This window comes from Hibiscus syriacus, unplaced genomic scaffold (genome assembly GCF_006381635.1).
Source record: "Hibiscus syriacus cultivar Baekdansim isolate YM2019G1 unplaced genomic scaffold, ASM638163v2 tig00110327_pilon, whole genome shotgun sequence".
Taxonomy (NCBI): domain Eukaryota; kingdom Viridiplantae; phylum Streptophyta; class Magnoliopsida; order Malvales; family Malvaceae; genus Hibiscus; species Hibiscus syriacus.
In genome coordinates, this window is record NW_024062684.1 from 695,268 (window position 1) to 722,660 (window position 27,393).

General features: G+C 34.4%; 6 protein-coding genes, 1 long non-coding RNA gene and 1 pseudogene across 11 annotated transcripts; 5 read left to right on the forward strand and 3 right to left on the reverse strand.

The window, feature by feature from the left end:
- The first annotated feature begins 26 nt into the window (after positions 1-26).
- LOC120118159 (PLASMODESMATA CALLOSE-BINDING PROTEIN 3-like) lies at positions 27-1,095 on the forward strand. Its single transcript, XM_039138286.1, has 4 exons — positions 27-150; positions 340-582; positions 655-685; positions 852-1,095. The coding sequence occupies exons 1-4, from the start codon at positions 99-101 to the stop codon at positions 1,090-1,092; spliced, it is 567 nt and encodes a 188-aa protein (XP_038994217.1). The 5' UTR covers positions 27-98; the 3' UTR covers positions 1,093-1,095.
- A 985-nt stretch (positions 1,096-2,080) lies between these two features.
- LOC120118156 (basic salivary proline-rich protein 4-like) lies at positions 2,081-4,297 on the reverse strand. Of its 2 annotated transcripts, XM_039138282.1 has the most exons (4): positions 4,041-4,297; positions 3,339-3,884; positions 2,772-2,849; positions 2,081-2,470 (listed from the first exon to the last, which is right to left on the reverse strand). In XM_039138282.1, the coding sequence occupies exons 1-4, from the start codon at positions 4,230-4,232 to the stop codon at positions 2,255-2,257; spliced, it is 1,032 nt and encodes a 343-aa protein (XP_038994213.1). In that variant the 5' UTR covers positions 4,233-4,297; the 3' UTR covers positions 2,081-2,254. The 2 variants fall into 2 exon arrangements, with proteins under 2 accessions (XP_038994213.1, XP_038994214.1); XM_039138283.1 differs by lacking the exon at positions 2,772-2,849 and having other exon boundaries at positions 4,041-4,296.
- Positions 4,298-6,265: 1,968 nt separating this feature from the next.
- On the forward strand, positions 6,266-8,265 carry LOC120118193 (UDP-glucose 6-dehydrogenase 1-like). The gene is made up of 2 exons (XM_039138315.1): positions 6,266-6,366; positions 6,704-8,265. Exon 2 carries the CDS (start codon positions 6,724-6,726, stop codon positions 8,137-8,139), a length of 1,416 nt encoding a protein of 471 aa, XP_038994246.1. The 5' UTR covers positions 6,266-6,366; positions 6,704-6,723; the 3' UTR covers positions 8,140-8,265.
- A 2,438-nt stretch (positions 8,266-10,703) lies between these two features.
- Positions 10,704-13,489, forward strand: LOC120118163. Of its 4 annotated transcripts, XM_039138289.1 has the most exons (3): positions 10,704-11,325; positions 11,653-11,810; positions 11,899-13,489. In XM_039138289.1, exons 2-3 carry the CDS (start codon positions 11,660-11,662, stop codon positions 13,317-13,319), a joined length of 1,572 nt encoding a protein of 523 aa, XP_038994220.1. In that variant the 5' UTR covers positions 10,704-11,325; positions 11,653-11,659; the 3' UTR covers positions 13,320-13,489. The 4 variants fall into 4 exon arrangements, with proteins under 4 accessions (XP_038994220.1, XP_038994219.1, XP_038994221.1 ...); XM_039138288.1 differs by lacking the exon at positions 10,704-11,325 and having other exon boundaries at positions 11,470-11,810; XM_039138290.1 differs by lacking the exon at positions 10,704-11,325 and having other exon boundaries at positions 11,470-11,780.
- A 1,352-nt stretch (positions 13,490-14,841) lies between these two features.
- On the forward strand, positions 14,842-16,604 carry LOC120118164 (zinc finger protein ZAT9-like). Its single transcript, XM_039138292.1, has one exon. It carries the CDS (start codon positions 15,436-15,438, stop codon positions 16,531-16,533), a length of 1,098 nt encoding a protein of 365 aa, XP_038994223.1. The 5' UTR covers positions 14,842-15,435; the 3' UTR covers positions 16,534-16,604.
- Positions 16,605-18,101: 1,497 nt separating this feature from the next.
- LOC120118166 lies at positions 18,102-21,197 on the reverse strand (annotated as a pseudogene).
- Positions 21,198-22,689: 1,492 nt separating this feature from the next.
- On the reverse strand, positions 22,690-23,468 carry LOC120118168. The gene is made up of 3 exons (XR_005515722.1): positions 23,257-23,468; positions 22,906-23,135; positions 22,690-22,793 (listed from the first exon to the last, which is right to left on the reverse strand). It is a non-coding gene; the product is annotated as an uncharacterized LOC120118168 (long non-coding RNA).
- A 1,900-nt stretch (positions 23,469-25,368) lies between these two features.
- Positions 25,369-27,067, forward strand: LOC120118165 (putative SNAP25 homologous protein SNAP30). Its single transcript, XM_039138293.1, has 5 exons — positions 25,369-25,815; positions 26,284-26,377; positions 26,477-26,613; positions 26,696-26,793; positions 26,892-27,067. The coding sequence occupies exons 1-5, from the start codon at positions 25,384-25,386 to the stop codon at positions 26,986-26,988; spliced, it is 858 nt and encodes a 285-aa protein (XP_038994224.1). The 5' UTR covers positions 25,369-25,383; the 3' UTR covers positions 26,989-27,067.
- The last annotated feature ends 326 nt before the right edge of the window (positions 27,068-27,393 follow it).

Here is a 27,393-nt window from a genome sequence, read left to right on the forward strand (position 1 = left end):
AATCTCTCCATATTCTGCTCTCTTTTTTTCTGCAGCTGTCTTTGGTAATCTCTTTAATTTTCTCAAAAACTTTCCCTCCTCAAAATCTTGCATGCATCATGGCCCTTTTCATTTGTCTAGTGCTGTTCCTAGCCATGACTGGCCATTCAAGTAAGTTATTTGGATTTTTGTAGCTTTTCCCTTTCTTTCTTTTTCTCTTAATTTCCAAGCTTTAAGGTTGGATGTAAAGATTTATGAGATGGGTTTCCCTTCTTTGCTGGAAAAACATATAGATGGCTTCATAAAGATCATTATTTTCACGGAAAGTTAACATTTTTGCTGTTTTTTATATGCCAATAGGTGCAACTTATTGCTTATGTAAAGATGGAGTTGGTGATCAACAACTTCAAAAGACCCTGGATTACGCTTGTGGAGCTGGAGCTGATTGTTCTGCGATTCTCCAGAAAGGTGGTTGCTATAGCCCCAACACTGTCAAAGATCACTGCAACTACGCTGTCAATAGTTATTTCCAAAGGAAAGGTCAAGCTCAAGATAGCTGTGATTTTTCAGGCACTGCTGCTGTTAGCCCCAATCCTCCTCCAAGTAAGTCTCTTGAAACACTTTCTTCCTTCCATTTTTGGGGTTTCCCTAACCTTTTTCATGTGTAATTTGCAGATGTTGCTTCAACTTGCAGCTTACCATCAAGGTATGCTTTCATGGAAGTTTTTCCCCCATGAACTATTCTCTCTGGTGTTTTCATACTTTCAATCTTTCTTTTGGGAAAAGCATCTTTGTTTATGCAAATGAGCTGCCATGATGTTGAAATTTCTAAAGCTATTCGTCTTTTTTGACATTACTTTTTGGTTTTGCAGTAGCACAGGGGCAAACACAGGCACCACACCTACCGGGACAACCACCACCGGGTCAACCACCACCGGCTCAACCACAGGGACTCCAACCACCGTGTTTGGTGGTGCGGGGACAACACTGGGTCCGACGGGGACAACAGGCATCAATGATCCAGGCAGTGCTGTGGGTCTCTTCACTAACAACTTGTTTTGCACTTTTGTTGCTACGACAACCCTCTGGATTTTAGGGTCATCTTGGCTTTGAATTGAAGAAAAGAAGGGGGGATTGAAAAGGGATTTTTGATGGGATTCTGGTGTAATATTAACCATTGGTGTGTGTTTAATGATGGGAGCATCTATTAGTGACAATGACAAATCCCCCACCACTGCCATCTTCTTCTTCTCCGTCTTCTTCTGTATATCTAGAGAGGCTACTTTTATTTTTAATGGAAATTTGTTTAATAAATTATATAAATGCACTTTGTTTATTTCAAGCTTTAACAAGTGTGGGCTGTTCTCTTTTTGGTTGAATTGGTGATGTATGGATCGTCAAATTTTTACTAGGATTTGATGTGAAAGTAAGCTTCTTCTATCCGCCTCTCATCAATAAAAAATTAATTTTTAAATTAAAACTCATATTCAATTAATTTTTAAAATAACACTTTCGTTTATCTATGTCATGCGTCTTTCCCGAGTTACGCATTTACATTGAGAAACTTTTGTCGTGATTTTTTCTATATAACGTCAAAAATGACCAAAACTTGAAAAAAAAGTGTATATATATATATATATATATGGATATATTACAAATTACATTATTAAATTTTATTCTATTATTTTACTCATTAAATTTTTAAATTTTCTCAGTAAACTTATTACATTAAGTTTTTTTGTTATTAAATTTTATTTTCTTTTATTTTAATCATATTGTTGTTAAATATTTAATGACTTTAAAAATATCATTTTAAAAAATTAAAAATTTTACCAAAACGACGTCTTTTTGCATTTATATGACAATCTATTTTAGCATTATTAACTATTTAATGGCTTGAGTGACAAAAAAATCAAATATATTAAATTCAATGAGAAAATTAAAAAGATATAAAGTACAATGAACAAAAAAAAAGAGAGTAAAATTCAATTATCAAATTTGTAATTTACCATATATATATATATATATATATATATATATCAAATATATACTCGTATCCAACCAAATAAATTCGAATGATATAGCAAGATTAAGGAAATGCTATAAATAACAGCTGCCATTATGTCAATGCCGATGGAATCAGTACAGAGAACTGAGGGAATCAAAAGCATGCAACAAATTAGACCTAACTTATTTTGTTTTACAGAAACATTTTCCTCCACTAGGTCAGAATAATTTCTACAGGTCTTTGCTAAGCATTCATGAAAATAAAGGATTAAAGCACTCGCCCTTCATCATGCTCTACCGGTGGTTGTCCTGCCGCCAGTGGTGGAGGCGGCGGCAGTTGAGCATCGGCCGCTTTCGACGGTGTGCTTCCAATGTCCATCGCTGCAAGTCCTTCTAACTCCAGGATTGCATCAATGGCACTGCTGTTGCTTCCATTAGTGAACTGAGGCTTTAGTGCTTCGACTGCTTGTTTCACTTTCGATTGCTGCAATCATACAATAATCAAAATCATAAATCAATGAGTTCGCCCTTTTTCCTTTCTTAAAGGATTCATAGTTCGTAACCATTTGTTTAAAGTATTCGTATCAAACACTTATTCTCTACTTATATTCGAACATATGTATGGAAAACACTTGCCAAAGTTAACATTCAACACACCCGTTTCGTAGCATAAGTAAACAAAAGATCATACTCCCATAATCTTATTCAAATATGCGTATGATGTAACCATACGAGTATATTAGAAGAAAAAGAAAACATGTCATAAAAACATCGAGTTTACTTACAAAGAATTCGAGTTTTTTCTTAAAGTCTTCATATGCTGCTGCTAAAGCCTTCGATTCGGATTCGGATCCTTCAGTCGTCTTTTTATGTAAGAAAGAGGGGTGGAAATGCCAAATGTAAGGAAACAACAGTAGATTTAAAGCGAAATGCAAAAGCAGAAGGTCTACTCATATAACATCCTATTACACTATTACTGGCCTAAAATTTATTTGTGCGTTTCTTCATCCATTTACTGCGACAACATTTTTGGGTTAAACAACTTGATGGTCCCTATACTATATATTGAGAAGAAAATTAGTCCATTTATAACTTATACATCTAATTATGAAGCGAAAAGATAAAATTTAAACAGGAAAACCTTGAACCGTATAATATTTAAACAAGTTCTACTAAATTACCTATTTATACCAGAAGTAATCTATAATGACTAAATTGCTCGCTTATGATAGAAAGACTAACTTGCTATTAAGCTTATACTACAAGGACCCATTAGATAGTTGAACCAACATTCTTGTGTTGCTTTCTATAACTTTCTTCTACCAAAGACCAAACTAACAAATATGGATTACCTTCTTAGGGCGGCCAACGGGCTTTCCGGTTGTTTTCATGGGCTTAACGGTGACTCCAGCAATCTTGGGTGGTCGACCTCTCCGTTTTCCAAGGGACACGACGGCAGCAGCTCGAGCAGTGCCCTTTGGCCTTCCTCTGGGACTCGGAACACCAACATCAGCAGTTACAGCTGCAGAATCAGCATAAGGAACCGCCACGGGTTGACCATAGTTCGGTATGACCGCCTGTGCAGGTAACTGGATCGAGGCCTTAGGCGGCCGTCCACGGCCTCTTTTCATAGCACTAGCTCCAACCACAGACCTCACCGTCTTCGGTTTCTTCGGTCGACCAGGACTCTTTTTATGCCCACTTTTCGGCGGGCGACCACGGCCCTGACTCCGAATAACCCCAATTTGGCCCACGGGTCCACTCTTTCTGGGCCTTCCGGGGGGCCTTTTAGGCACATCGGAAAACGGAACTGCCTGCTGCTGAGGGTTGAAGTCGGCTGCCTTGGGCTTAGGAGGACGACCGCGGCCTCGTTTGGGTCCGGTTGAAACATCAGAAGCCGCCAAAGGAGCTTCAGATCCAACGGTGGAAGCAAGCTTGTAAGATTTCTTAACCATAACCAAAACGCCACTGTTTTTCAAGCTCTTCAAGTGGTGTGTCAACAAGGCCGAGTGTGACAGCGGCAGATCCTCGTAAGTTGACTCTATGTACTTATCTATGGCCTTTTTGCTAGATCCGTCGCTCTCTTTCAAAGCCCCGATGGCCTCGCATATCATGTCGGAGTAAGGAGGGTGGCTGAAACTCGGTGGAAGACCGCCGGCGATCGTCGTCGTTTGGGAGGTGGCTATGACGGGAACGATGGGCGGGGGAGGAGGGGCTAGGGATATTGAAGACAAAGAAGGGTCCATTTTTGGATATGTAAGAAAAAGATATCTAGGAAAGCGATAAATGCGAGGGAGAGAGAAATGAACTATCGGAGTACTATTTTTCTCTGAAAGGAAAATAAATAATTGGTCAATTTTTTATAACCAATTTCTTTATTATTATTATTATAATGTGATATTAATCTTTTACTTAGATTATAATAATTTATTTTATATTTTTACTTTATTTTCATTAAAAAATGAGTATAATTGTTCAAAATCAATCATTGTATTTAATGTAAATTAAAATTAAAATAATAATTTTATCTATATATTATGAATTTAATCGATAAAATTATAACCTAATGCTATTCTTTTAATTTGGACGGTTAACATTGATGATAAATTTATTAAAATTATAATAATGGAAAACGTTAATTTAAGGACAAAAATAAAAGTAAAAAAGTCCTTTAAAAACCACCATTTCCTTTGAAATTATAATTGTTTGCTAATATTATATGAAATTTTTTAAATTACAAAAAGTTCTAAAAATCTAAACAATTATTGTAAATTGTAAACTTTTAAGGAAATGCGATAATGAAATCGTATTTTGTTCACTCAAAATAGTAAAATTTGCATCGTATATGTATAATAGAACCAAAATTAAAGTTTATGTGTATAATTATAAAAAATCAAAATTCATAAAGCAGTTTTGATATTTATCTTTAAATATAAATAATATAGAATTAATTAAATCAAATTCTTTTAGAACATAACCTTATTTTCAAGTTATAATATTAAAAAATATATAATAATAATCATTTTGACATTTATTTTTTCTTTTAATATTTTTATTTTAGGGTAAAATAGATTTTGGTTGGATAGAAATTATTAGTTGATTAATAATTAATGTTTGATGTTGACGTGATAAAATATATGTGTCCAAAGTATTGACATTGGACTGTCATGTGTCTAAAATTATGACATTACACGTAATGTGTATCTAAAAAGTGATAATATGATACATATTACATGTATAGAGTTAAAACGTAGTAAATACCACATGTGTAAAGTGTTGACGTGACACGTATCATATGTAAATAAAATGGTGACTTGGTATGATCATATGTCCAAAATGATGATGTTATACATGTTATGTGTTCATAGTGATGATACATTTATAAACGAATGTAGTGATACAAATTAAGTGTTCAAAAGTGATGATATGTGTCTAAAGTGATGATGCGACACACATCATGTATCAAGAGTGATGTTGTGACATATGTCACTTGTCCAAAATGATGATATGATACATATCAGTACATCATCACTTATGTATATGTAGTAGTATCACATTATCACTTTGAATACATAAAACATATTACGTTAGCGATAAACATTGATAGTTAGTTAATTAATGATTTTCATCCAATGAGAGACTATTTTGCCTTAAAATTAAACGTTGATGGGTTAAAGTACTTTAAAAAAGAATATTTGTCAAAATGACTATTTTGTCAAATGTTATTTTAACTTTTTACATTATACCATTTTAAATTTGTCCTCAAACTTTTGAATATTACAATTTCTTTCTCAAACTATGATTTTAATTATAAATCAATCCTGAAATTGTTGAACATTTCAATTTCATACCAAATTGTGATTAAGCTATATTATTATATGTTTAAACATAAAATAAAATTTAGATTATACCATGGTTGAAATTAATTACATATTTGGATGATTTTTTGGATGAAATTGGAAGGTTCAAAAGTATAAGGACGAATTTAGAATGAGTGTTATAGTTTAGAGATAAATTTGAAACATTCAAAAGTTTTATAGTTAATTTAGAATGAGAGTCGTAATTTAAAGTATTATTTAAATATTCAAAACTTTAAGGATTAATTTTAAATAAAAATAAAAAATTAGTTACCTGTGATGCAATTAAATCATGAATGTATAAAAAGAAAAGTAATACTAGCCATGGAAAAGGAATGCAATTCACTTGAACGTTAGTTGAGTTCAGTATATGAAGAGTGGGGAGGTGTTTAGATTTCCTCATTCTTCGCCTGAAGAACTTTTCTCATTTCTCTACAGCTTCACCCATTTTCTCTCCCAGCTTTTTATATCTCCTTCTTTTATTCATCTTCTTTGTTTGATCAGATAGCTGAATCCCATAAAGGTAATCTAATCTCCCATTTCATTTTCCTTTTGATCTTCCGGGTTTTGTTTAATTGCTGGATTTATTATTGTTTTCCGTAGCTTTCTTTCGGTGCTTACTACAATTATGGCTTCCTGTTATAGTCCTTTAATGCGTTGTTTTTCCGTTTTATCAGCCATTGTTCGTCTTTCATTGTTGATTTGAATCAAGCTTTTATAAAAACCCAGTTTTGGTTTATGAAAAAGAATTCATTTGTTGGGTTCATTTAGCCGGAATGAGATTCGATTTATCTGCAGAGTAATATAGCTTAGATCTGAATATTTGCTAATGTGGATGTTCAATCAATTACTTGTTTCAGGAGCAATTTTCTTATAGAAAATGGTAAAGATCTGTTGCATCGGAGCTGGATATGTCGGCGGTCCGACCATGGCCGTCATTGCATTGAAATGCCCCAACATTCAAGTGGCTGTGGTGGATATTTCTGTAGCTAGAATCAATGCTTGGAACAGTGATACACTCCCCATCTACGAGCCAGGCCTCGACGAGGTGGTGAAGAAATGCAGAGGCAAAAACCTTTCCTTCAGCACCGATGTCGAGAAACATGTTTCCGAGGCTGATATAGTGTTTGTTTCAGTCAATACCCCAACGAAAACCCAAGGTCTAGGAGCGGGAAAAGCTGCTGATTTGACCTACTGGGAGAGTGCTGCTCGTATGATCGCCGATGTAACAAAATCGAACAAGATCGTGGTCGAGAAATCGACCGTCCCGGTTAAAACAGCCGAGGCTATTGAGAAGATTTTGACCCACAATAGCAAAGGAATCAACTTTCAGATCCTTTCCAACCCTGAATTCCTTGCTGAAGGGACTGCGATTTCGGATTTATTCAACCCCGACCGTGTTCTTATCGGCGGCAGGGAGACACCGGAAGGTAAAAAGGCCATTGAAACATTGAGGGACGTTTATGCACAATGGGTTCCGATGGATAGAATCTTATGCACCAATCTCTGGTCTGCTGAGCTTTCCAAGCTCGCTGCCAATGCCTTCTTGGCTCAGAGAATCTCGTCGGTTAATTCTATGTCGGCATTGTGCGAGGCGACCGGCGCTGATGTGAGCCAAGTGTCACATGCTGTCGGGAAGGATACGAGAATCGGGCCTAAGTTCTTGAATGCTAGCGTTGGTTTCGGTGGATCTTGTTTCCAAAAGGATATTCTAAATTTGGTATATATCTGTGAGTGCAATGGCCTCCCTGAGGTAGCCAATTACTGGAAACAAGTCATTAAGGTTAACGACTACCAGAAAACCCGGTTCGTTAACAGGATTGTTTCCTCAATGTTCAACACGGTCTCAGGGAAGAAGATCGCCATTCTCGGATTTGCCTTCAAGAAGGACACCGGCGATACTAGGGAGACCCCAGCCATTGATGTGTGCAAAGGCCTGATAGGGGACAAAGCTAAACTGAGCATATACGACCCTCAAGTTAACCAAGACCAGATTCAGAGGGACCTTTCAATGAAGAAGTTCGACTGGGACCATCCAGTTCATCTTCAGCCGATGAGTCCTACCTCCGTCACTGATGTTAGTGTCGTTTGGGATGCATACACGGCAACAAAGGATGCTCATGGGCTTTGCATTCTCACCGAGTGGGATGAGTTTACAAAACTCGATTATCAAAAGATTTTCGATAACATGCAGAAGCCTGCATTCGTGTTCGATGGCCGGAACATCGTCGATGTAGAGAAGTTGAAGAAAATCGGGTTTATCGTCTACTCCATCGGGAAGCCATTGGATGACTGACTCAAGGACATGCCTGCAGTGGCATAAATCATTTTTTAAGCAGCTTGTTTGAGGTTGGACTATGTCAGATAAAATTCGAAAGACAAATAAACCAACATTACGTATATAATATTTCCAATTGCACTCTCTCTCTCTCTCTCTCTCTCTCTCTCTCTCCATCCGAGACTATTGTTGTCTCTGGATCTGTCATTTTAGCCGGTAGAATCTCTGATTTGTATTGGCATTTTTAGAGTAATAAAATCTTTACTAGTAAATTTTTTCTCTCTAGGTTTTTAAACCGGAAATTATTTTTTTATTGATAACAGATTCATTAATTAATTAATTTAAGTCTAGTATTACCAAATTTTATTATAGGACAATTCTCTTATCTCGTTTTTTTATTTTCACAATGTCATAATTTAAATGATTTAATAGCGATGAAAATAATTTTTTATAATGATATTTTATGAATACGTTTGCAGTAATATCAGCAAAAATTCTTTTATATTTCTCTTAATTTTGAAATTAAACAAATTTATTTCTCTTAATTTGTTAAGGAGAAAGTGGGTAGTGGATCTTGAGCACATACCAAGGGAGGCCAACCGCGTTGCTGACTTTGTCGCCAAGCAGATGTGGAAGCACCAAGAAGATACATTTTTCCTGCAAAAATTACCTAAAGGAAGCTGAGGAGTTGCTTTCAGCTGATATAACGGGCAGCTAAGCGGTCTATTCACCTGTATTCAACAAAAAAAAAACAAATTTATTTATCTAAAATGTTAACATTTCATTTTCAAAGTGAGTAGACAAATGAATAATTGTAATGTGAATTTCAATTAATATAATAATAAAATTAACACGTCATATTAATTTATTCTTAATTATAAAAAATAAAAAATTTAATCCTTAATATTTACTTAACATATGTAATGAACTTTTTAAGATCAAAATCAAATTGATATATTATGTAAATATTGATAGATAAATTTATTATTATATCAAATACATTATTTTAAAAATTAAGAAGTTTACACAATAAAATCCCTGTTGGATCTGACAATAAAGAGTTGGATGTTTATTAAATAAAATTTCAAGTTCGAATTTTATGAAAGAGAGAGAATTAATTTATATACATATATATAATTTAATATGATTCAATTTCAAATATAATCAAAATCCATAAAATTAAACATCAACAGGTTTTAAAATAAAGAGTGTTTATGTTTAATTAATACAAGTACTAAAGGATTTACCTAATTTAGGTTGAAGTGACCGAAATTATAGTAATTATAAAGGTGTACTACCTTTTACCTGATTTTAGGCAATAATATGAACCGAGTACTCCATAATCATTTTAAGCATTGTGTTTTATTTTAGGTTTTAAAATATTTTTTTAGAAATCAAATTTAAATCCTTACATTTTATGTTTGGATTATATATTATGTAATTTTAATATTTATAGTTTTATGTAAATTCTTTTAAATTGTATGGCTTGAAAGAAAATATAAATATAAATTGAGTATTTTGTGACCCGATTAATAGATATTCAATCGTCATGAGTTGAGACGTAGACTATATTTTTTTATTAATGAGGTAATCAAATACCTAAAAATATAATTATCTGATTATGAATACCCCTAATAATAACACAATGCTAAATACCAACACCAATATAGACTATTGTAAAAATATTATTTAGCCTTTAGTCAACTTAACGTGAACACTCAATTCATCATCACATATGTATAAAAAAATATTTATATTCAAAATAGAGTTAATTGTATCATTAATCCTCAACGATCTTCATTTTAAATTGTTCCTTAGAGTTTTAAACATGCTAATTTCATCTTCAAATTATGAGTCTAATTCTAAATTAGTTTTCACACTTTCGAATGTTCCAATTTCATCTCAAAACTATGAATTTCATTTTAAATTGGTCCCAAAATTTTTAAACGCCCAATTTCATCTCAAACTAACGGTATATGCTAATCACACCCCCTTTAATAAAATTGTTAGATCGAGTTATATTATTATCTTTTGAAGTAGAAAAAAAAATTAAGTTAAACTATGGTTGAAACTGAATTATATATTAGGATGAGTTTGGGGATGAAATTGAAAGATTTAAAAAATTAAGAAATAGTTTAGAATGATGGTTATAGTTTGAGGATGAAACCGGAATGTTTAAAAGTTTAAGGATTATTTTAGAATGAGAGTAATAGTTTAAGGATTAAATTAAAATATTAATAAATTTAAGAATCACTTTAAAATTAGTGTAATAGTTTGAGGACATATTATGTAATTAATTTATTAAAATATAAAACATATTTTTATATTAATTGTATAATAAATTATTGTGGACAAACAATTATATAATATAAATGCAAATATAATTAAATAATTGTATGTTCTATAATGGATAAGGAGAGGTTTCATATTCAAGTCTGAAATTGAGATCAAAAGTCAAACCTGTTTTTTTCCCTTAAAAAATTAATTAAAAATAATAATTTTTAATTCAACCCAATCTGAATCCGGTTTCTCAGTTGGACCGCTTTTTGTATAAAGAAAAGCCCGTATCCTACATTTCTCCTTATCATATTTGCCACCTCTTTCTCGATCCCCAAATTAAATCGGAAAATCGATCTCCGATTTTCTCCTAATTTCTTCCTCTAATATATAAATCACGTAAATATCCGTTCAATTCTCGTTCTTCCCTTTCGTTCGATCGTTTTCTCTGCCCGGCCGTAGATTTTACGTGTTTCTAGGGTTAGGGTTCTTCAATCACTTCGATTGATCCCTTTTTATCCTTCGATTTCTCATGGGTTTTCGTTTTATTGTCTATTCGTGTTGATTATCAATTTTATTTTGTCTAATTTTGTTCGATTTTTCTCGATTCGTTTTCCTTTTAGGGTTTGTATTTGTTTCGCATGCTAGGGTTCGTTTCTACCTGAAATTCTTAGAGGGTTTCGGTGTTTTAATCTGTGGCGTGATTTTTCGGGGTAGTTCTTTGTCTTGATTTTGTTGTTTTCTCAGAGAACCGGAATTTAGGGTTAGGTTTTTCTTGTAATTTGAGAATTTTCCAGACAGTCAAATTAATTAGGGAAACGCCTCTCTCTGTAGTGATATCAATTTTAGTCCGAAATTAAGTCATCTCAATTGAGGTTTCGTTCTATTTCTAGCAGCCCAAGGTTTCCAATTTAAGACAATTTGGAGGTAATTGACTTTAATAATTTAAATTTGTTCAATTTATGTGTTTAATATGTTAATACCTGATTTAACGGCATTGCTTATTAACCTTTCAGCTCACCAAAGTAAAAACTAATTAATGTTAATAGCATGATGTTTCCATGCAATGTTATATAAAAAATTCTCAGTAATGTCAAGCAATGTTTATTAGTGAAGTGTCATTTAACACAAGCTTAATCTTGAAAGTGATGTTTTTGTCTTACTATGTGTCACTGTGCATTTGCTGTTATGTTACTGGCTTGCATCTAAATTATTTTTATACAATCTATTTATAATTATTTGTGTGTTCCACAGGTGTTAAATGGGAGTTAAGCGGCCTTTTAATGACGAGGAGCTGCAAGGCCAAGAACTTCCTTTCAAGAGTCCGAGACAGTTTGGCTATATTGACAAGCTGGCTCAGTTTGCTGATACTATTCCCCATAGTAATAGTCCTCAAAAACCTTGTATTTCAGGTAAAGGGTAACTGTTGTTCATGTTTTATGTGAATGATTCATATTCTACTGAATGGATTTATACTGATGAAATCTTTGTGTAATGCAGTAGAAGTTGAGGGTGGATTTTGTAAACACCATTGGTATGAAGAATTTAAGACTGATGCTTTGGATGATGTTACTAATTTGGTTGATGTGGATTCCGAGACTACTGCTCCCTTATCTTTGGTTACTAGCATTTCTAGCGAGGAAGATACAGGCACCGGTGTAGTAGATATTTCACCCGTTTCATCTGAATATTTTGACTCTGGTTTCCCTCGTCGAATGTTTTCTCCTGTTGAGGATGACTATTATTTCCTCTTGGATCAGCCTCCTCGAAAACAAGTTCCGATTGGGCCAGATCATCAAGCCAATGTTCCATCATGGGGTTGGCATGTAAAGAATAATAAGTTTGCTGATGCTTCAGAAACTGCAGATAATTACAATGAAGATATTAAGATGGGAACATGTATCATTCCAATGCCTGGCTCGGATTTGTCTGCAAACAGCGGTGGTAATGTTTGTGCAGGCAGAGCTGATTGTAGCTGCCTGGATAGGGGATCCTCAAGATGTGTGCAACATCATGTTAAGGAGGCACGGAAACTATTACGAGAATCCCTTGGGCATGAAAAATTTGTGAAACTGGGGTTTTATAACATTGGAGAGGATGTAGCATTTAAATGGACTGAAGAAGATGAAGAGATTTTTCATGAGGTTGTTTACAGTAATCCTGTATCATTGGGTAAGAAGTTTTGGAAGCAGTTGTCGTTGGTTTTCCCATCACGATCCAATAGAGAGCTCGTCAGCTATTATTTCAATGTCTTTATCCTTCAGAGGCGAGCTATTCAGAACAGATCCAATAGTCTGGACATTGACAGTGATGATGACGAGTTTTATGGAAATCAACAGTCGTACAAAGTTCAAGCTATAGAGGAAGATGAAGACTCTGCTATTGAATCTCTTGCTGATCAGGAAGATCTGGCAAACTATCGAGATGACAATGACGTGGATGATGATGATAGTGGCAATTCTGGTGGTGATAGTGGTGTTGGATATTATGGCAGGGCCACGACAAGAGAGGATTATGGCATAAATCTTTCGTTAAAAGGACATGTTTTGAAGCCATTTGATGAGAGCAGGTTCGGTCCTGTTTTTCAACAGGAGGACCAGGGTTTCGGAATAATGGAGGATATCAATGTACAGGATGACTCATGTATGTCTTTCGAGTTTCAGCCAGACATGGTTGACTCTCATAATCAGATTGGCACAAAGGTGAACTCGCATGTTAGTGAACGATCAATGACTGAGCTTAGCAAGTCTTTGCAGCCGGGTAAACTATATGAGGCTAGTGAGCTGGTGAGCGATATGTATTTGTTGGATACATGTGATGCCAAAATCTGGGACACTAGGTATCCTACATCTTCAACAAAAGGGTTCGATCTCCAGCCGACATGCAACATAATCGAAGAGATTTTCGGACTAGACACTTGAGGTAAGAACAAATGGTTTGTTCTTGAAATGTCCAGAATCTTCTCATTAGTTAAAGGCCAAGGTTTTGGTCCTTCAACAATCATTTTTCCTTGTAAATTCATCTACCTAATGTATTTTGCTTCAGCATGTCAACAAGTGCTGTTAATGGAATCTTTTCTTCTTCTGTATATATTGGACTTGTATAATAGTATCCTTAAATTTCATCAAATTGGTATAACATTGTCACTAAAGTTTATCAAAATTATTATAAAATGATTATTAAATTTATCAAAATTTTATCACGGTTATTGTTTATAATATCTGTGACATATATATATATATATATATATTATAGGATCAAAGTGTTCCTATCAGCGAAGTGCTCACTAAAAATTCTAGTCACAAAGCAAATTGCATTGTACAACAAACATGGTGGGACATCACATTGACATCATGAGATGGCCATTGACTGAGAAATTGCAGCTTGAATTTTCCAAGTGGTCCAACAAATTGTGTGTTTAGGGTTTGGTGAGATTTGGCAAAGATTTCGATGATCAGGTTTCTTTTTGCGTACATGACTTAGTTTATCATTTTTGGCATCAAATTTTCATTCTTCTGGAAAAATACTACTTTTTGTGAGTGAATCTCGTTTTTTAACATTTGGCTGATAATGGAAACCAATCAGTAGTGGTAGCCATGATTTAATGTCTATAATGACTCTCTTCGATATAAAAAGACGTCCCGATGAATACGTTGATTCAGTAGGCTGTGGACGGAAGAAGTTGGTCTACTGTGGACGGAAGAAGTTGGTCAACAAAATGATTCATACCTTTTGCATTAAGAGGAGGGTTAGTGGTGAGTTGCAGACGTATGTGTTCTCTAAGGTGGACGCGTGTTTACTTTAAAATCTATTTTTTGTTAATTATTTATTTTATTAATAGTGGTTATTTTAAAATTTTATTTGTGTTTATCTCATACGAAAAATTTATGTTATTAATAGTTTTATATATATGTGTTTATCCTCTAAAATATTTTTAGATTCGTCGTAATTATTCATATAATTTTCCTTAATGGGTTTTAAAAGAACTTGTAAGAAAAGCGCAATGAAAAAAATTATACGAGTATTTACAATTTTTTTTATCTTGTGTTATACTTGATTGAACAAATTTAAAGAAAATTGATCCCCTTTGACTGATATAAACTTGGATTTTCAAATACATATTTTATTAGTTGAAAGATTGATATTGAAAAATAACCGATTTTGCTAATATAACATTTTAAAATAGATTTTTAAAGAAGAGAATCTAATTATATTTAATTTTTGAATATGATCAAAATAAAAGATAGGGGAGGCAAGCACAATGTGGCATATTGGCATATTACATGAACTGATGTGTTCTATGGAGGCAAAGGATGATGAGTTGGAGGTTCTGCCCTCCCAGCCTTGTGCGGGCTTTACAAGCAAGACAAAGTTAAGGCATTGTTTCGATGTTACAACCGAATAACTCCTCACCCGTTTGGGATCCTCTAAACAAATCTCGACCGTTCGTTTCCCATCACAGGATTGTTCTCACTTGAATACACGTGTTGTCTATCTTTTCTTCCATTTTAATCTCTTTTTTTGGGGCCTTCCATGCATGGAATTCTCCTCCAACTACAACACAAAAACAAAGGGTATCTTGAGAGAGAAAGAGAGAGTCATTGTTTCTTCTTCTTCTTCTTCTTTGTTCTTCTTCTTATCAGCCTGTTCATCGTCATCATTAGCGACCCATCACCTTTAAAAGTTTGATTTTTTCTAAAGAATTTTGGTTTCATTGGAAGAAGGTGTTTGGGATGAGAGAAAATGGGATTTAAAGATTGTATCTTTTTCCTGTGGGTCGGATTAAAACAGAGAACTGTCACATCTCAGCTGCTGATTCTCGTTTGATCATCATCATCTCCACTGAAACTAAAGCAAGCAACTTTGTGATCTGTTCTTTTTTTTTCTCTGCTCCTTGATCTAGATTTTGATTCTTTGTTCTTCTTCCACAAGATTACTGAAAAATGAAGTCTTTTTGAAGATTTGAGGTAAGAAATGAATTGCTCTTCCTGTTTAGTTTACTGGGTATTTTCAGCTTTCCAGTGATCATTTTTAAAAATGGAACAAAATCAAGAGAAGAAGTTTGTTTGCAAGTATTGCAACAAAGGGTACCCTTGTGGCAAGTCTTTAGGGGGTCACATAAGAACTCATAGGAATAATGAGAATTCTTCTGAAGCTGGTGGCCAATCTGCAACTTATGATCTGAGGGAAAACCCCAAGAAAAGCAAGAGGCTTTCAGAATCAGGCAATGGCTCTTTGCTCAAAGAGACGATGATTTGTAAAGAATGTGGTAAGGGTTTCCATTCATTGAAAGCACTCTGTGGTCACATGGCTTGTCACTCTGAGAAAGGAAGGGCCATTCACAAATTTGAGGATCATTGGGATAGTCGTTCAGACACTGAAACATCAACTGCTCCAGGTCAAAGGAGGAGATCCGGGAGAATAAGGTGCAAAACAAGTGGGGTTCAGGTTCAAGTTCACTCTAACAATTCAGTTTGTTTAGCAGATGGTTCATCATCTGTATCAGAGATTGAAGATCAGCAAGAACAAGAAGAGCTTGCTGTGTGTTTGATGATGCTTTCAAGGGATTCTTCTGGTTGCATGAAAGGGCTGAACTCAGTTGCTGACTCTTCAGATAACAACTCTGTTGTTTTGGAGGCTAAATCATCTTCCATTGATGTGAGGATTACTTTTGAGAAACGAAGGGAAACCAAGGTGAAATCTGGGTATTGTAGGAATGGGGTTGTCAAGGATGTTGAATGTAAGAAACTTAAAGTGAAGTCTAGATCTGGTAAAATTTTGAGTAAATTCAAGTGTGTGAAAACTGAAGTAGGTGATAATCAAGCCGATAGCTTAGCAAATGGATCTTTTCATGCTCAAATGGCTGGTACCAAGGTGACCAATGGCAATTCTGAGAAGAGATTGGTTTCAAAGAAGAACAAAGGGCATGAATGCCCTTTCTGTTGCAGGGTTTTTAAGTCAGGCCAAGCTTTAGGAGGTCACAAAAGGTCCCATTTCGTTGGAGGTTCAGAGGACACAAAATTGGTCATGAAACAAGACTCACCAGAAGCTCCATTGCCAGCTCTAATTGACCTTAACCTTCCAGCTCCTGTTGAAGAAGATACAATGGGGAATTATGGGTTCATCCCATGGTAGGAGGATTTTACAGTGTGTAAATGAACAAATTTACTTCTTTTTGGTGCTTCTCTTTGGTTTTCTAATTCAAGATGGTCTGTGTTCACCATTTTTGCAATTAGATTTTCTTGTTGGCAGCAATCATATATTATCAACAAATCTCACTGTTGAAGTGTTTTTCTTTTCGTTCATAGTTGAAAGTGTTGTTAAAGAAGGACCACCTGCTTTGTGAGGAAACATTAAAGGAAGTTTCATGTCATGGAGTGGAAAAGAAGTTTCCTCTATAATTCACATGCCCCTACGCCTGTATTGCTGCTTTATTCACAATTGAAACATATATATATATATATATATATACACTGTTTGGGAAAATGCCATAAGATCAATTTTAATGCCTCTCCTTTTGTCTCTAACAAACATAAGTTTATCTACCGACCTGTATCAGGTCAAGTAGTAGGAAGAATTTCCATCTTTCTTAAGTCGGATTTCGGATTAAAAAAAAACATAGTTTAAATTCATATAACTATCGAACATAAAAAAATAAAAAAAAATCTCAAAGTATTTTTTAATTGGGTTTAAAGTGGAACTGTATCGTAGAGTTGTGGGTTTTCTTTTATTTAATGACCCAACTACATAAAAGAAAGTCCAAATTGGGCTGAAAAAGCTTATTACTATCTTTTTAGTATTATTTTTAGGTTTAAAGTGGATAAACCCCTCAAACTTTTGTGAAAAAATTAATTAAACCATTGATTTTTTTTATTCAATTGAGCGAGAAATTAAAATACTTGAGTCTACAAATTCACTTTTAAAATAAAGAAAACAAATATCAATTTTGTAAATTCACTTTTAAAATTTAAAAACTACTTAATTGAATTGGTATAAAAGAAAATAACAATGTTTCAAGCCTGAATTTTATTAGTATACATATCTTATGAGTGGATTCTCAGTCTAAATTATATTATGATTTAATTTTTATTAAGTTTAAATATATGTAAAAAGATATTTTATGATAGTGTTTAGATAATTTAGTAATTATGATTATAATTGTATCTATACACGTAGGGACAAAAGCATATAGTAGGTAGGAGAGGTTATAGCCCTCAACTTTGAGAGTTTAATTGTATTTTAAGTTACTAATCATTTTAAAACCATTGAAATTAAATTGTTTTTCATCTCAAAATTTTGTGATTTAATTATTTTTAAAACTTGTTAATTTTAAAATTAATAAAAGTAAGCTTTGACCCCTAAATTTTATCAAAATTTATGGGTTGATTATTTTTTTTAACAGTTTCAATTTAAAATTTAGTAAAATTAGACTATATTTCCTTAATTTTTATGATTTAGTTATATTTTAAAATTTTATTCGTTTTAAAATTAACTTAATATTCTCATAATCATCATCTGTATATGATAAACTTGAAATTATAAGTATAAAGTTGATAAGTAGTATTTATATACTCTAAATATATAATGGGAGAAAATATGTGTATAAAAAGAAAAGATGAATAATTTTATAGAAAATATAGGAATGAATTTTTGGGTCAATTTTTTTAAATAAAAATAAAAAAATTAGGAGAAACCTCGCAGTCACAGCAAGTGGGAGAGACTGGAGAGGTCCACCGCATAAAAGTCCAACAGCCTCCAGATGACGCATAACATAGTTTACCTAACTCCCACGCCAGGAATTCCCCAAAACCATAAAAGATCGCCGAGGATATGGAAATGCCGCAACAAAGCGCCAGGTCAGCTCTCCTGCCACCGTGATATCGGAATTAATCGTACGATTATCAGCTCCTCCGTCTACGACTTTGAGACTCTATTTTCATCTAATTATGCTACTAATCTTTAGTATTTTTTTTGTTTATATAATCATTGATTTAATGAATTAGCTAATAATTAAATAGAATTTCTTTTTATCTATTTCAATAAGAGTCAATTGAACTTAAAATTAAATATTATTAAGCTATCTTTCTAGATTAAATTTAGTAATGAGATGTCAACAAACAGTTCATATCAATATATAAGATTAGAGGCTATACTCCTTTACCTATATACCTATACACTGAAGAAAAAAATATTAAAAAATTATATAATCTTTTTTTGGGTGTGGTATCATCTTATTCAATAATAATTTTAATACGTTAAATATAAATCTGATTTTTATAGATTTAAATTAAATATATTTTAAAGATTATATTCTATATACTTCTTTCATATTTTAATTAATAAAATAGATAGAATATACTTATACAGAGATAATAGGGCAAGTCATAAACTAGCGGCTCTAAACAAATCATTTAAACCTAATAATGAGCAGGAATTTCGATATATATCCACATGCATAAGGATCAAATACACACATATATACATACATACATATATATATATATATATATATATATATATATATATTACATGCATATGTTATATTAGAAGGGCTGAGGTTAGATAAATCTGCCCATTAAGAGAAGAGAATGAACTCAACATGTGAGCAAAATACTATTTGTGTAAGTGAATATTATGACATAATTGAAGAATTGTGTTTTCTGGTAAAGGACTCACTCTTATATTGAAACAACCTTAGTTTGGCACTTTGCAGGGTCTTGAGCTGATCTTTCGGGTAACGTCAGTGACCTTCGGTTCATTTCCCAAATCAATGGATAGCCTGTGTTTGAAAAACTAAGAAAAGGGTTACTGTAAATCCTCTATGAAACTGGTAACATATTCCGATTCTGGAGGAAAGTAGCTTTAGGTAAACTTTTTTATCACGTACAGTACAGAAAGGAGAATTCTTCTATTTCCAGCTCCTATCATGGTGATAGTGATGGTATATTATAAAAGAAGATCCTCCCTTTCCAATCTAGAAAAACGCAGAATCAAGGAATCCTTGTTCAATATATTCAGGTCCAAATTCAAAAAGATCTTTATATCAGACCACAGTGTAAATTAATCTATTGCCGGTGCATAAAGATAGTAGTAGTTGGGTGAATTTACAGGTTTATCAAAATCAAATGTACTTTACTGATAACCCCTAGGCACCTTATGATGTTATGCTGCGAGGGAACAAGTAAATAAACTACAAAGAGGACCGTGCATACCACCATACCATTGTACATATATATCAGTACATATTATATCCATCAAAGTTATCCGAGAAAGATTAGGACTGGTCAAAAAATGTGAAAAGAGGGTTCTATCTCATGCTTTTGGGGTTAAATAGCCAAACATTAATCACATTGTTCCTACAAGAATATTCCAACTAAAATTATCAAAAATGAAGGGGAAAAAGGAATCCTAGACATTAAATATTTTGCTAAAAAGAAGGTTAACACGTATATATATATATGTGTGTGTGTGTGTGTGTGTTTCATTTTTTAACAAGGAAACTATAACGAAAATGTCAGTAAGAAACCAGAAAGAACCATTCCAAATTCATGAAACAATGAAAACTTCCCACAGAAGCAACACTAAAACCCTATAAATGGCGATATGGGGGTGAATGCAGAACAAATGACAGACGCTTCATAGAAAATTAATGGAAGACGGTCCTAAATTATTCTAATTTGCAGTATCTAAGATTTTTGTTATGGAAAGGGGATTTTTCCAGCTATATTAATTCCAGCTTTTTGGCTTCAAAAACAAATTTTAAAAAATCTGAAAGCAAAGCACGCCATTCCCGCCGCAATAGCGGCGGTGCAGAAGGCCACTTCGTCGATAGCCAAAAGGTAACTTTTTAATTTTGGTCCCCAATTTGCCTTAACTGGACCTATTATTTCTCCAAATTTACGAAAATACCTCAACCCTTTCGTCCCCAACTTGCATGAAACGACAAGGTTGTTTTGACAGTTTCAGTGTACGGAGACCGAGAATTGCAACTTCTCAAATGATTCTCCCTCACTCTGATTTAAGCATGACTTTTCGATGCCGTGGCTTTTATTACCACCTGCCGTATATGCCCACCGAAATTGTATTTAATAACGACTCAGCCCCACGAAATAACACACACATACCAAAAAAAAATAAAAGATAAACGTTTTTTTGCTTTTTCATTTTCATCGTCGGTTCACTAATACTCACGGTATCTCAGGCGGTTTCCAGCCGAAGTCCGTTGATTTCTCCGGCGGATCCTCGCTGGAGATCGAAGACACCGAAGGATTCGATGTCGGCACTTCAGCTGTCCCCCCCGGACTCGATGCCGTTCCTGAACACGAATCAGCAGCAGCTGCACCAGAGCTCTTTGATGAGCCGCTGAAATTTCCCGCCAAACCAAGCATGGGGTCGGTCCGGTGTAGTTCACTAAGCGTGGTCTGATTGTAGAATATTCCAACCAAACTCACTCAGTATACTGCTTTCCCAATCGAAGAAGTAATTGACGCTATCCGAGACTGAGTCGGGTTTATACTCAGTCCCAGCTGGATCAATCCCCTCTTTACCTTCCTCCATCCTCTAAACCTTCATCCAAAGGAAAAAAGAAAATCAAAGGATTCAAAGCATCCAAATGAAATCTAAAGAAATGTAGAGAGACCATGAAATTAAGGGAATGAGAGAGTTTCTGGCTAGGGTTTCTGGCTAGTTTCTTAGTCCTGTCATCCAAAGAGAAAAATAAAATTGGAAACTGAAAAGTAAACGCGAGTAAGAGAGATTGGGGGAGAAATGGAGAAGAAGATAAGTTAGAAAAATCGGCGTAAACCGAAAATGGTTACGGGAGTTTGATATTTAGAGGAGGGAGAGGCGGGTGTGCGTGGGACCCATGCGCATGAATGAAGATAAAAAATAGAAAGAGAGATACTTTCCGACATGAAGCACCATGTTTTATTTCCTCTATTGTTAATTGGGAATTAATTACTGAATGTGATTAAAGTACATTTTAATTTCAGAAATTATTTATTTGTAACAAAGAAGATAAGTTAGAATGCCTATTTGTAACAGAGACTGGATTGCTAGTCTAAAGATGTTTTCAAAAGACAGATCAAATATGTGATACAAAGCACTAAAACTGAACATGTATGTCTCCCCTGCATCAACACACATATTGGGATTCGGTTGTCATCCAGCATATGTTTACATCAAAATTACTGTCCCCTTTGAAACTTGCAGACCCTCAAAGCTTTTTCACTCGAATGTGAGCATCCTTTGATTCAGATTAAGAACATCTCGGTGAGAGGCAGGCGTATCTTTAGATGACAAAGCCTCTAAAGAGCCTGTTGGTTTCCAAAGAACGCAATTCGTTTAATGTAAGCATATGCAGGGTCACAATCAAGTCTCGATACTTGCAGTGATTCAAACCAGACTTCCGAATCTTGGTCATTACACAATACCCTTGTTGTCTTCCACGACTACAAGAACCTCTTGACTTTGAAGTACATCAAAAGAATGCACGAAAGAATATATAACAAAACTAATATGGAAAAAACGATGTAAATTAAACTTCAAATGAGTGGGAATTCAAACCTTTTCAGCATTTTTCATTGCTGAATAAGCTTTGGCATGATCTCCGGCATTGAAAGCACTTACATCAAACTTTTCTGGTGCAACTTTAGTAGACCATAGTCGGAGGTTAATTGTAGTTTTAGTTTTATAGCCGGGAATCGGGACATCATAAGCAACAGCGGTTATATATTCTCCTCCAATCCATTCCTTGACTCCTTCCGGGCTTGAAATGATTTCACCATAGAATTTTACAGGGTATGACGCATCATTTCTCTCAAGTTCCCATGGATTTCCCATCTGCCATGAGACAGTCAGTAAAAAATAATCTACACTCGTTCACTCCTTGAATAATCACTGTCTTATTACTAAGCAAAACAAGAAAATGTCCTGATGTGACGCATTTGAGCATACCAGTATCAAACCGGCTCGTGTAGGACACTACAAGGGTATGTAATAGATGACATAGGCTTGTAATGAAAACATACCTCGAGCCAACTTTCAGCAACTTCCTCCTGGCCATCTTTTGTAATATGCTGCTTGAACGATCCATATTTGTAGCTAAGTCCATACCCCAAGCAGGGTAATTTAATGTTGCTAAAAGAGTCCAGGAAGCATTGAAGCTAAACGTCCAGTCCACCATTTCCAAGTGCAGCATCTGGTTCCAGGTGAGCAATAGATTGAAATTTTCAGTAAATTTGAATAAAGCAAAAATGTTCAAAGCTTAATGAATTTGCTTGAAAGGATCTAACCTCCCTAGCTATATCTTCTAAACTGTGCCCAAGTTTCTTCAAAGCTTCTTCATATGCTCCTGTAAGCTCTAAATTACCAATGGCATTCAACAAAGCTCTACTCTGCATCAATCGGTGATCGGGAACATTTAACAAACATTTGGAAAAGTAAATTCGGTTCCGAAAAAGCAAATCATTTGCAGGAAAAAGTAGATAAATTTATCATCAAACTAACCTGCAGAAACTCCATTGAAAGATAATATGCTTGCTTTATATTGATTTTGTCATAGTAATCGTATGTAGCATTTCAGTTTATGATAAGCAAATCGCGAATGCTTTCAGCCGTCGCATAGAACGCCTTGGGGAGCTTGAAATGGTTAGGAGAAAAAGATGGTGTGAACTCGTTATGGTATTTGATACTTGATGCAATGGATGCAGGATCAGGAACAAAGATATCTAAAGAAGCTGCAAATCACAGCAAACACATCACATGAATGATTCAAATGACCAAAAACGAAGTTCAACATATAAATTAGAGAAACTACTACGAAATTTTCAGTAAGTTATTAAAAAAAGTGAAAGTAACCATCTTCAGTGACTTGAGCTTCATCTTTGAGGATCTGCTCTTGGTCGCTGGTAACACTTTTGATAAAGAATTTTCTCCTCGAAAAAGTAAAGCTTGAGCCTTTCCCGATGAAGATAAATTCTTGATTCTTTGCCTTATAGTTAAAACCAATGAAAGTAGAGTGAAAACTGGTTGCAGAGGAAGGTAGAGACGCCATTGGTTTCACTACCCTTCCATTCAGTTGCATAAATGAGTGGAAAAAGAGAGTGTTGCTTTTGTCGTCTTATCCTCAAATTTGTTGATTCTTCGTCTCATATTCTACACGAGGGAATTTTGAAACTATATAAGATATACAGTATATGATTTACATGATGTAGTTATTAGGGTAAAATACACCCCAAGTCGCCCAATATTACTTCGGTTACAAACATATCTTTTTTATTCTAAAAGTTATAATTTAGTCATTTAACTAAAATATTGTTACAAACATGACACTGACCATTAAATATTGGACAAATAGTGACGTACTTGGTAGAATAATAGTTTTAGTTTCCAAAACGTATACTTTCTATTAATTTGGTCCAAATTCAAAACAATTCAATAAATTTTGACCCTTCAAATTTAAGAATTTTATTAATTTAGTATTTGTTCTCCCAAAAATATTATATTAATTTCCTAGTATAAGATAATAACTTGTTGTTTATGATAGAACGTGATTATTCAACTGATGCTTTAATTTGATGGACTCGATTTATTTTATAATGTCAAAAAGGACTAAATTGATAGAATTTTTAAATATGAAATGTTAAAATTATTAAATTATTTCGAATTAGTACTAAATTGATAGAATCTATAAAATTTGAAAACTAAAATTATTATTAAATCGAGCCACATTAAACGTTTGTTTTAAATTTTAATGATAAAGTGACTTATTTATAATAATATTTTTAACTAATTGACTGAATTATAATTTTTAGAAAGAGGGAAAGTGACTCGTTTATAACTTAAGTAATAATTGGTAAACCTGTGGTGTATTTTACCCTACTTAGGGGACCATTCTCCATTCTCAAGTGGAGGGCTAAGCCTTGTCCTAATAAAAGATGTTTTGCAGAAAAGCTAGAATATGAAAGTGATGCTTCTAAAGAGAAAGTTGCACACAATCTGTTGGTAAAAAACCTCTTTGGCCCCTTTCAATTTTGAAATTGTGCAAATTAATCTCTCTAAAAAAGAGAAATAATTTAATAATGTCAAATTCGAAAATGAATAATTGAAAATAAAATGTTTTATGTCAATTCTTTTGAATTAGCCAAAAAGAAGCTACAAAAGAGCACTAGAAGCAAACCCAGAGGGTTTCATTTTTGAATCCCCCAAGCATTACAAAGAATCAAGTTTACGGAATCATTTCTAACCACTCTTCTATATATTTGTATGTCAATTTTACATGATATCGATTGATATAATAATAAATTTAATCTTTAACGTTTATAAATCTATCAATTTCATCTTAATTCTGAAAAGAACTTATATAAAATAGATCCATCTAATTGTATCCAAAAATCAAGTGAATCCTAATTTGGGGAAATCCCTTGCTATTATGGCGAAGCCCATGAAAGAGCAAAGCAAAATCTAACATTAGTGTCTTCTCGAAATGGGAAAATGCAACAGAAATTCAAACTCCAACGGTTTTGGAGATTAATTCAAAGGAGGGGAGGGGGAAGGATTACTCTGTTTTCCCGGGACGCCTACCATCTGTTTGATCAAAGGTGGAGGAGAAAACAAATAAATGATGATCCTTGTTAACAAAATGAAATTCTCACACTATCACTCTTCCTCCATTTCCGAATAATTCCTTACACACAAACCCCTTTTCGTTGTTTGTTTTCTTTCTGGGGATTGTGTGTATATTTTGATTTCCTCATCATATTTTTGTTCGATTCCAAGTTTTTCTCAGGTACCCTTCTGTTTAATCTGTTTGCATTCGTGTTTTTTTGTTGATCCCATCTCTTCGACTGTGATATGTAGTTCATAGTTGAGTTCTGGGTGCTTCACTATGTTAGTGTTAATTGCTTGGTTTTTTCAGGTACCATTTGTTGAGTAAATCAACAGGGTATATAGATCCCTAAACAGACAAATTTCACACTCGACAAGATGTTTGGGTTTATGAAATCTAAGCAAAAGCCAGCTGACTCACCAGCTGATGCCGAGGACAAGAACCCGATTTCACCTAGAAGGACTACCTCTGATCCTGTGCTGTTATCAGATTCCATAGAAGATGACAATGGTAAGGGCAGAAAAAAGCGAACTCCGGCATCCACTAGGGCGTCACGGGCAAGGAATCACGATAAATATAAGGATGATTTCCGTGACTCCGGCGGGCTGCAAGCCCAGACCATGGAAGACCTCGAAGGGTACGCCGTCTACAAGGCCGAAGAGACGACGGACAGTGTCAATAACTGCTTGAGGATTGCCGAGAACATCCGAGAGGATGCTTCGAAGACTCTCGATACTTTGCATCAGCAAGGCGAGCAAATCGAAAGGACCCACCAAATGGCTGTCGGCATAGATAAGGATTTGAGTAAGGTAAGCTCTATATAACACATCTGTCGCGTGATACACCATGTTGTTAGCTCCATAGCTTTCCCGATATAATCGCTCCAGTAGAGAAGAGTATTTTCTGGCATTACTATTGAAAGAAGCGTTAATAATAGAAAACCAGTGTCTACAATATTCTTGTGGTCTTGTGGATCATATTATGCTGCTATTTTGTTTCCTTGTACAAAAAGCAACTTCTTTTTAGCTCTCAACCCCCTAATTAGTGTTCTTGTTCATGTATTATAAGTTGGGGAATAGTAATTTTAGGCATTACCATTGACAGAAGTGGCAATAATCGAAAACCTGTATCTACAATATTCTTGATATTCTTGCGGTATTTCGGATCATATAATGTTATTTGGTTTCCTTGTACAAAAAGGCAACTTCTTTTTAGCCCTTACTCCCCTTCTTAGGGTTCATAATTTTAACTGGTTTTTATAACTTTGCAAATATCAGGGTGAGAAGCTTTTGAATGATCTAGGGGGTGTGTTTTCTATGCCTTGGAAACCAAAGAAGACTCGAGATATTACTGGTCCTGTGATCACCGCAGGTTTACATTTCTTCTCTTCGAAGCATTGATATATTCGAATACTTTACTTTCAGCATCGAATTGTGGTATGATTGATTGTTCATTGTATTGGCTTGGTAGATGATAACAAGAAAAACAAACCCGGGACAAAGGAGCAGAGAGAAAAGTTGGGTCTGGATCCTGTACATAAGTCTAAGGGCGGAAGTAAGACAACTATGTCGGAACCAGAACCGACCGATGCCATACAGAAAGTTGAGGTAAGTATCACGGCGTGCATACAAATTTCAATAAAACTCAACAACGATTGTGATGAAGATTGATCGGTTTGTCCATCTGCAGCTCGAGAAGAGAAAGCAAGATGATGCGCTTTCGGATTTAAGTGATATCTTGGGTGATCTAAAGGGCATGGCTGTCGACATGGGATCCGAACTCGATAGGTCCGTTAAATCGTTGCTCTTATCACGTCGGCTTTCCGTTTTACTTGAAAAATCTGCACTTCTCATGTTATTATTACATGAAATTGGTGATTTTGCAGACAAAACAAAGCCCTTGATCATCTCAACGATGATGTGGATGAACTGAATAACCGAGTGAAAGGTGCCAATGCACGCGCACGTAAATTGCTTAACTAAAAACAGTTGCAGAGCTTACCAAATTCTATTTTCACAGTATTTAACAAGTTTTTAACATTTCCTTTTCTCGAATTTTCCGAGAAAGAAGATTATGACCTTTACGTTTCAATACATGAGTCATTGACCCGTGATCGAACTTGTATTAAAACACCAGTATAAAGATGCTATATTTTAACATGCGACATACACATGTCATATACATATTTGTATTTGATATTAGTCTTTCGTGACATTTTAAATGTTGAATTCAATCATTAAATTCTATATAACACTTAAACTGTAAATTTAGTCACTGTACTATAATTTGATCAATTCTGGATTTTTTTTTAACTTTAAAATTTTAATCCAAAATCAAATGGTATAGAGAATACATTAATATATAGTGACTTTTAAATTGAAAAATAT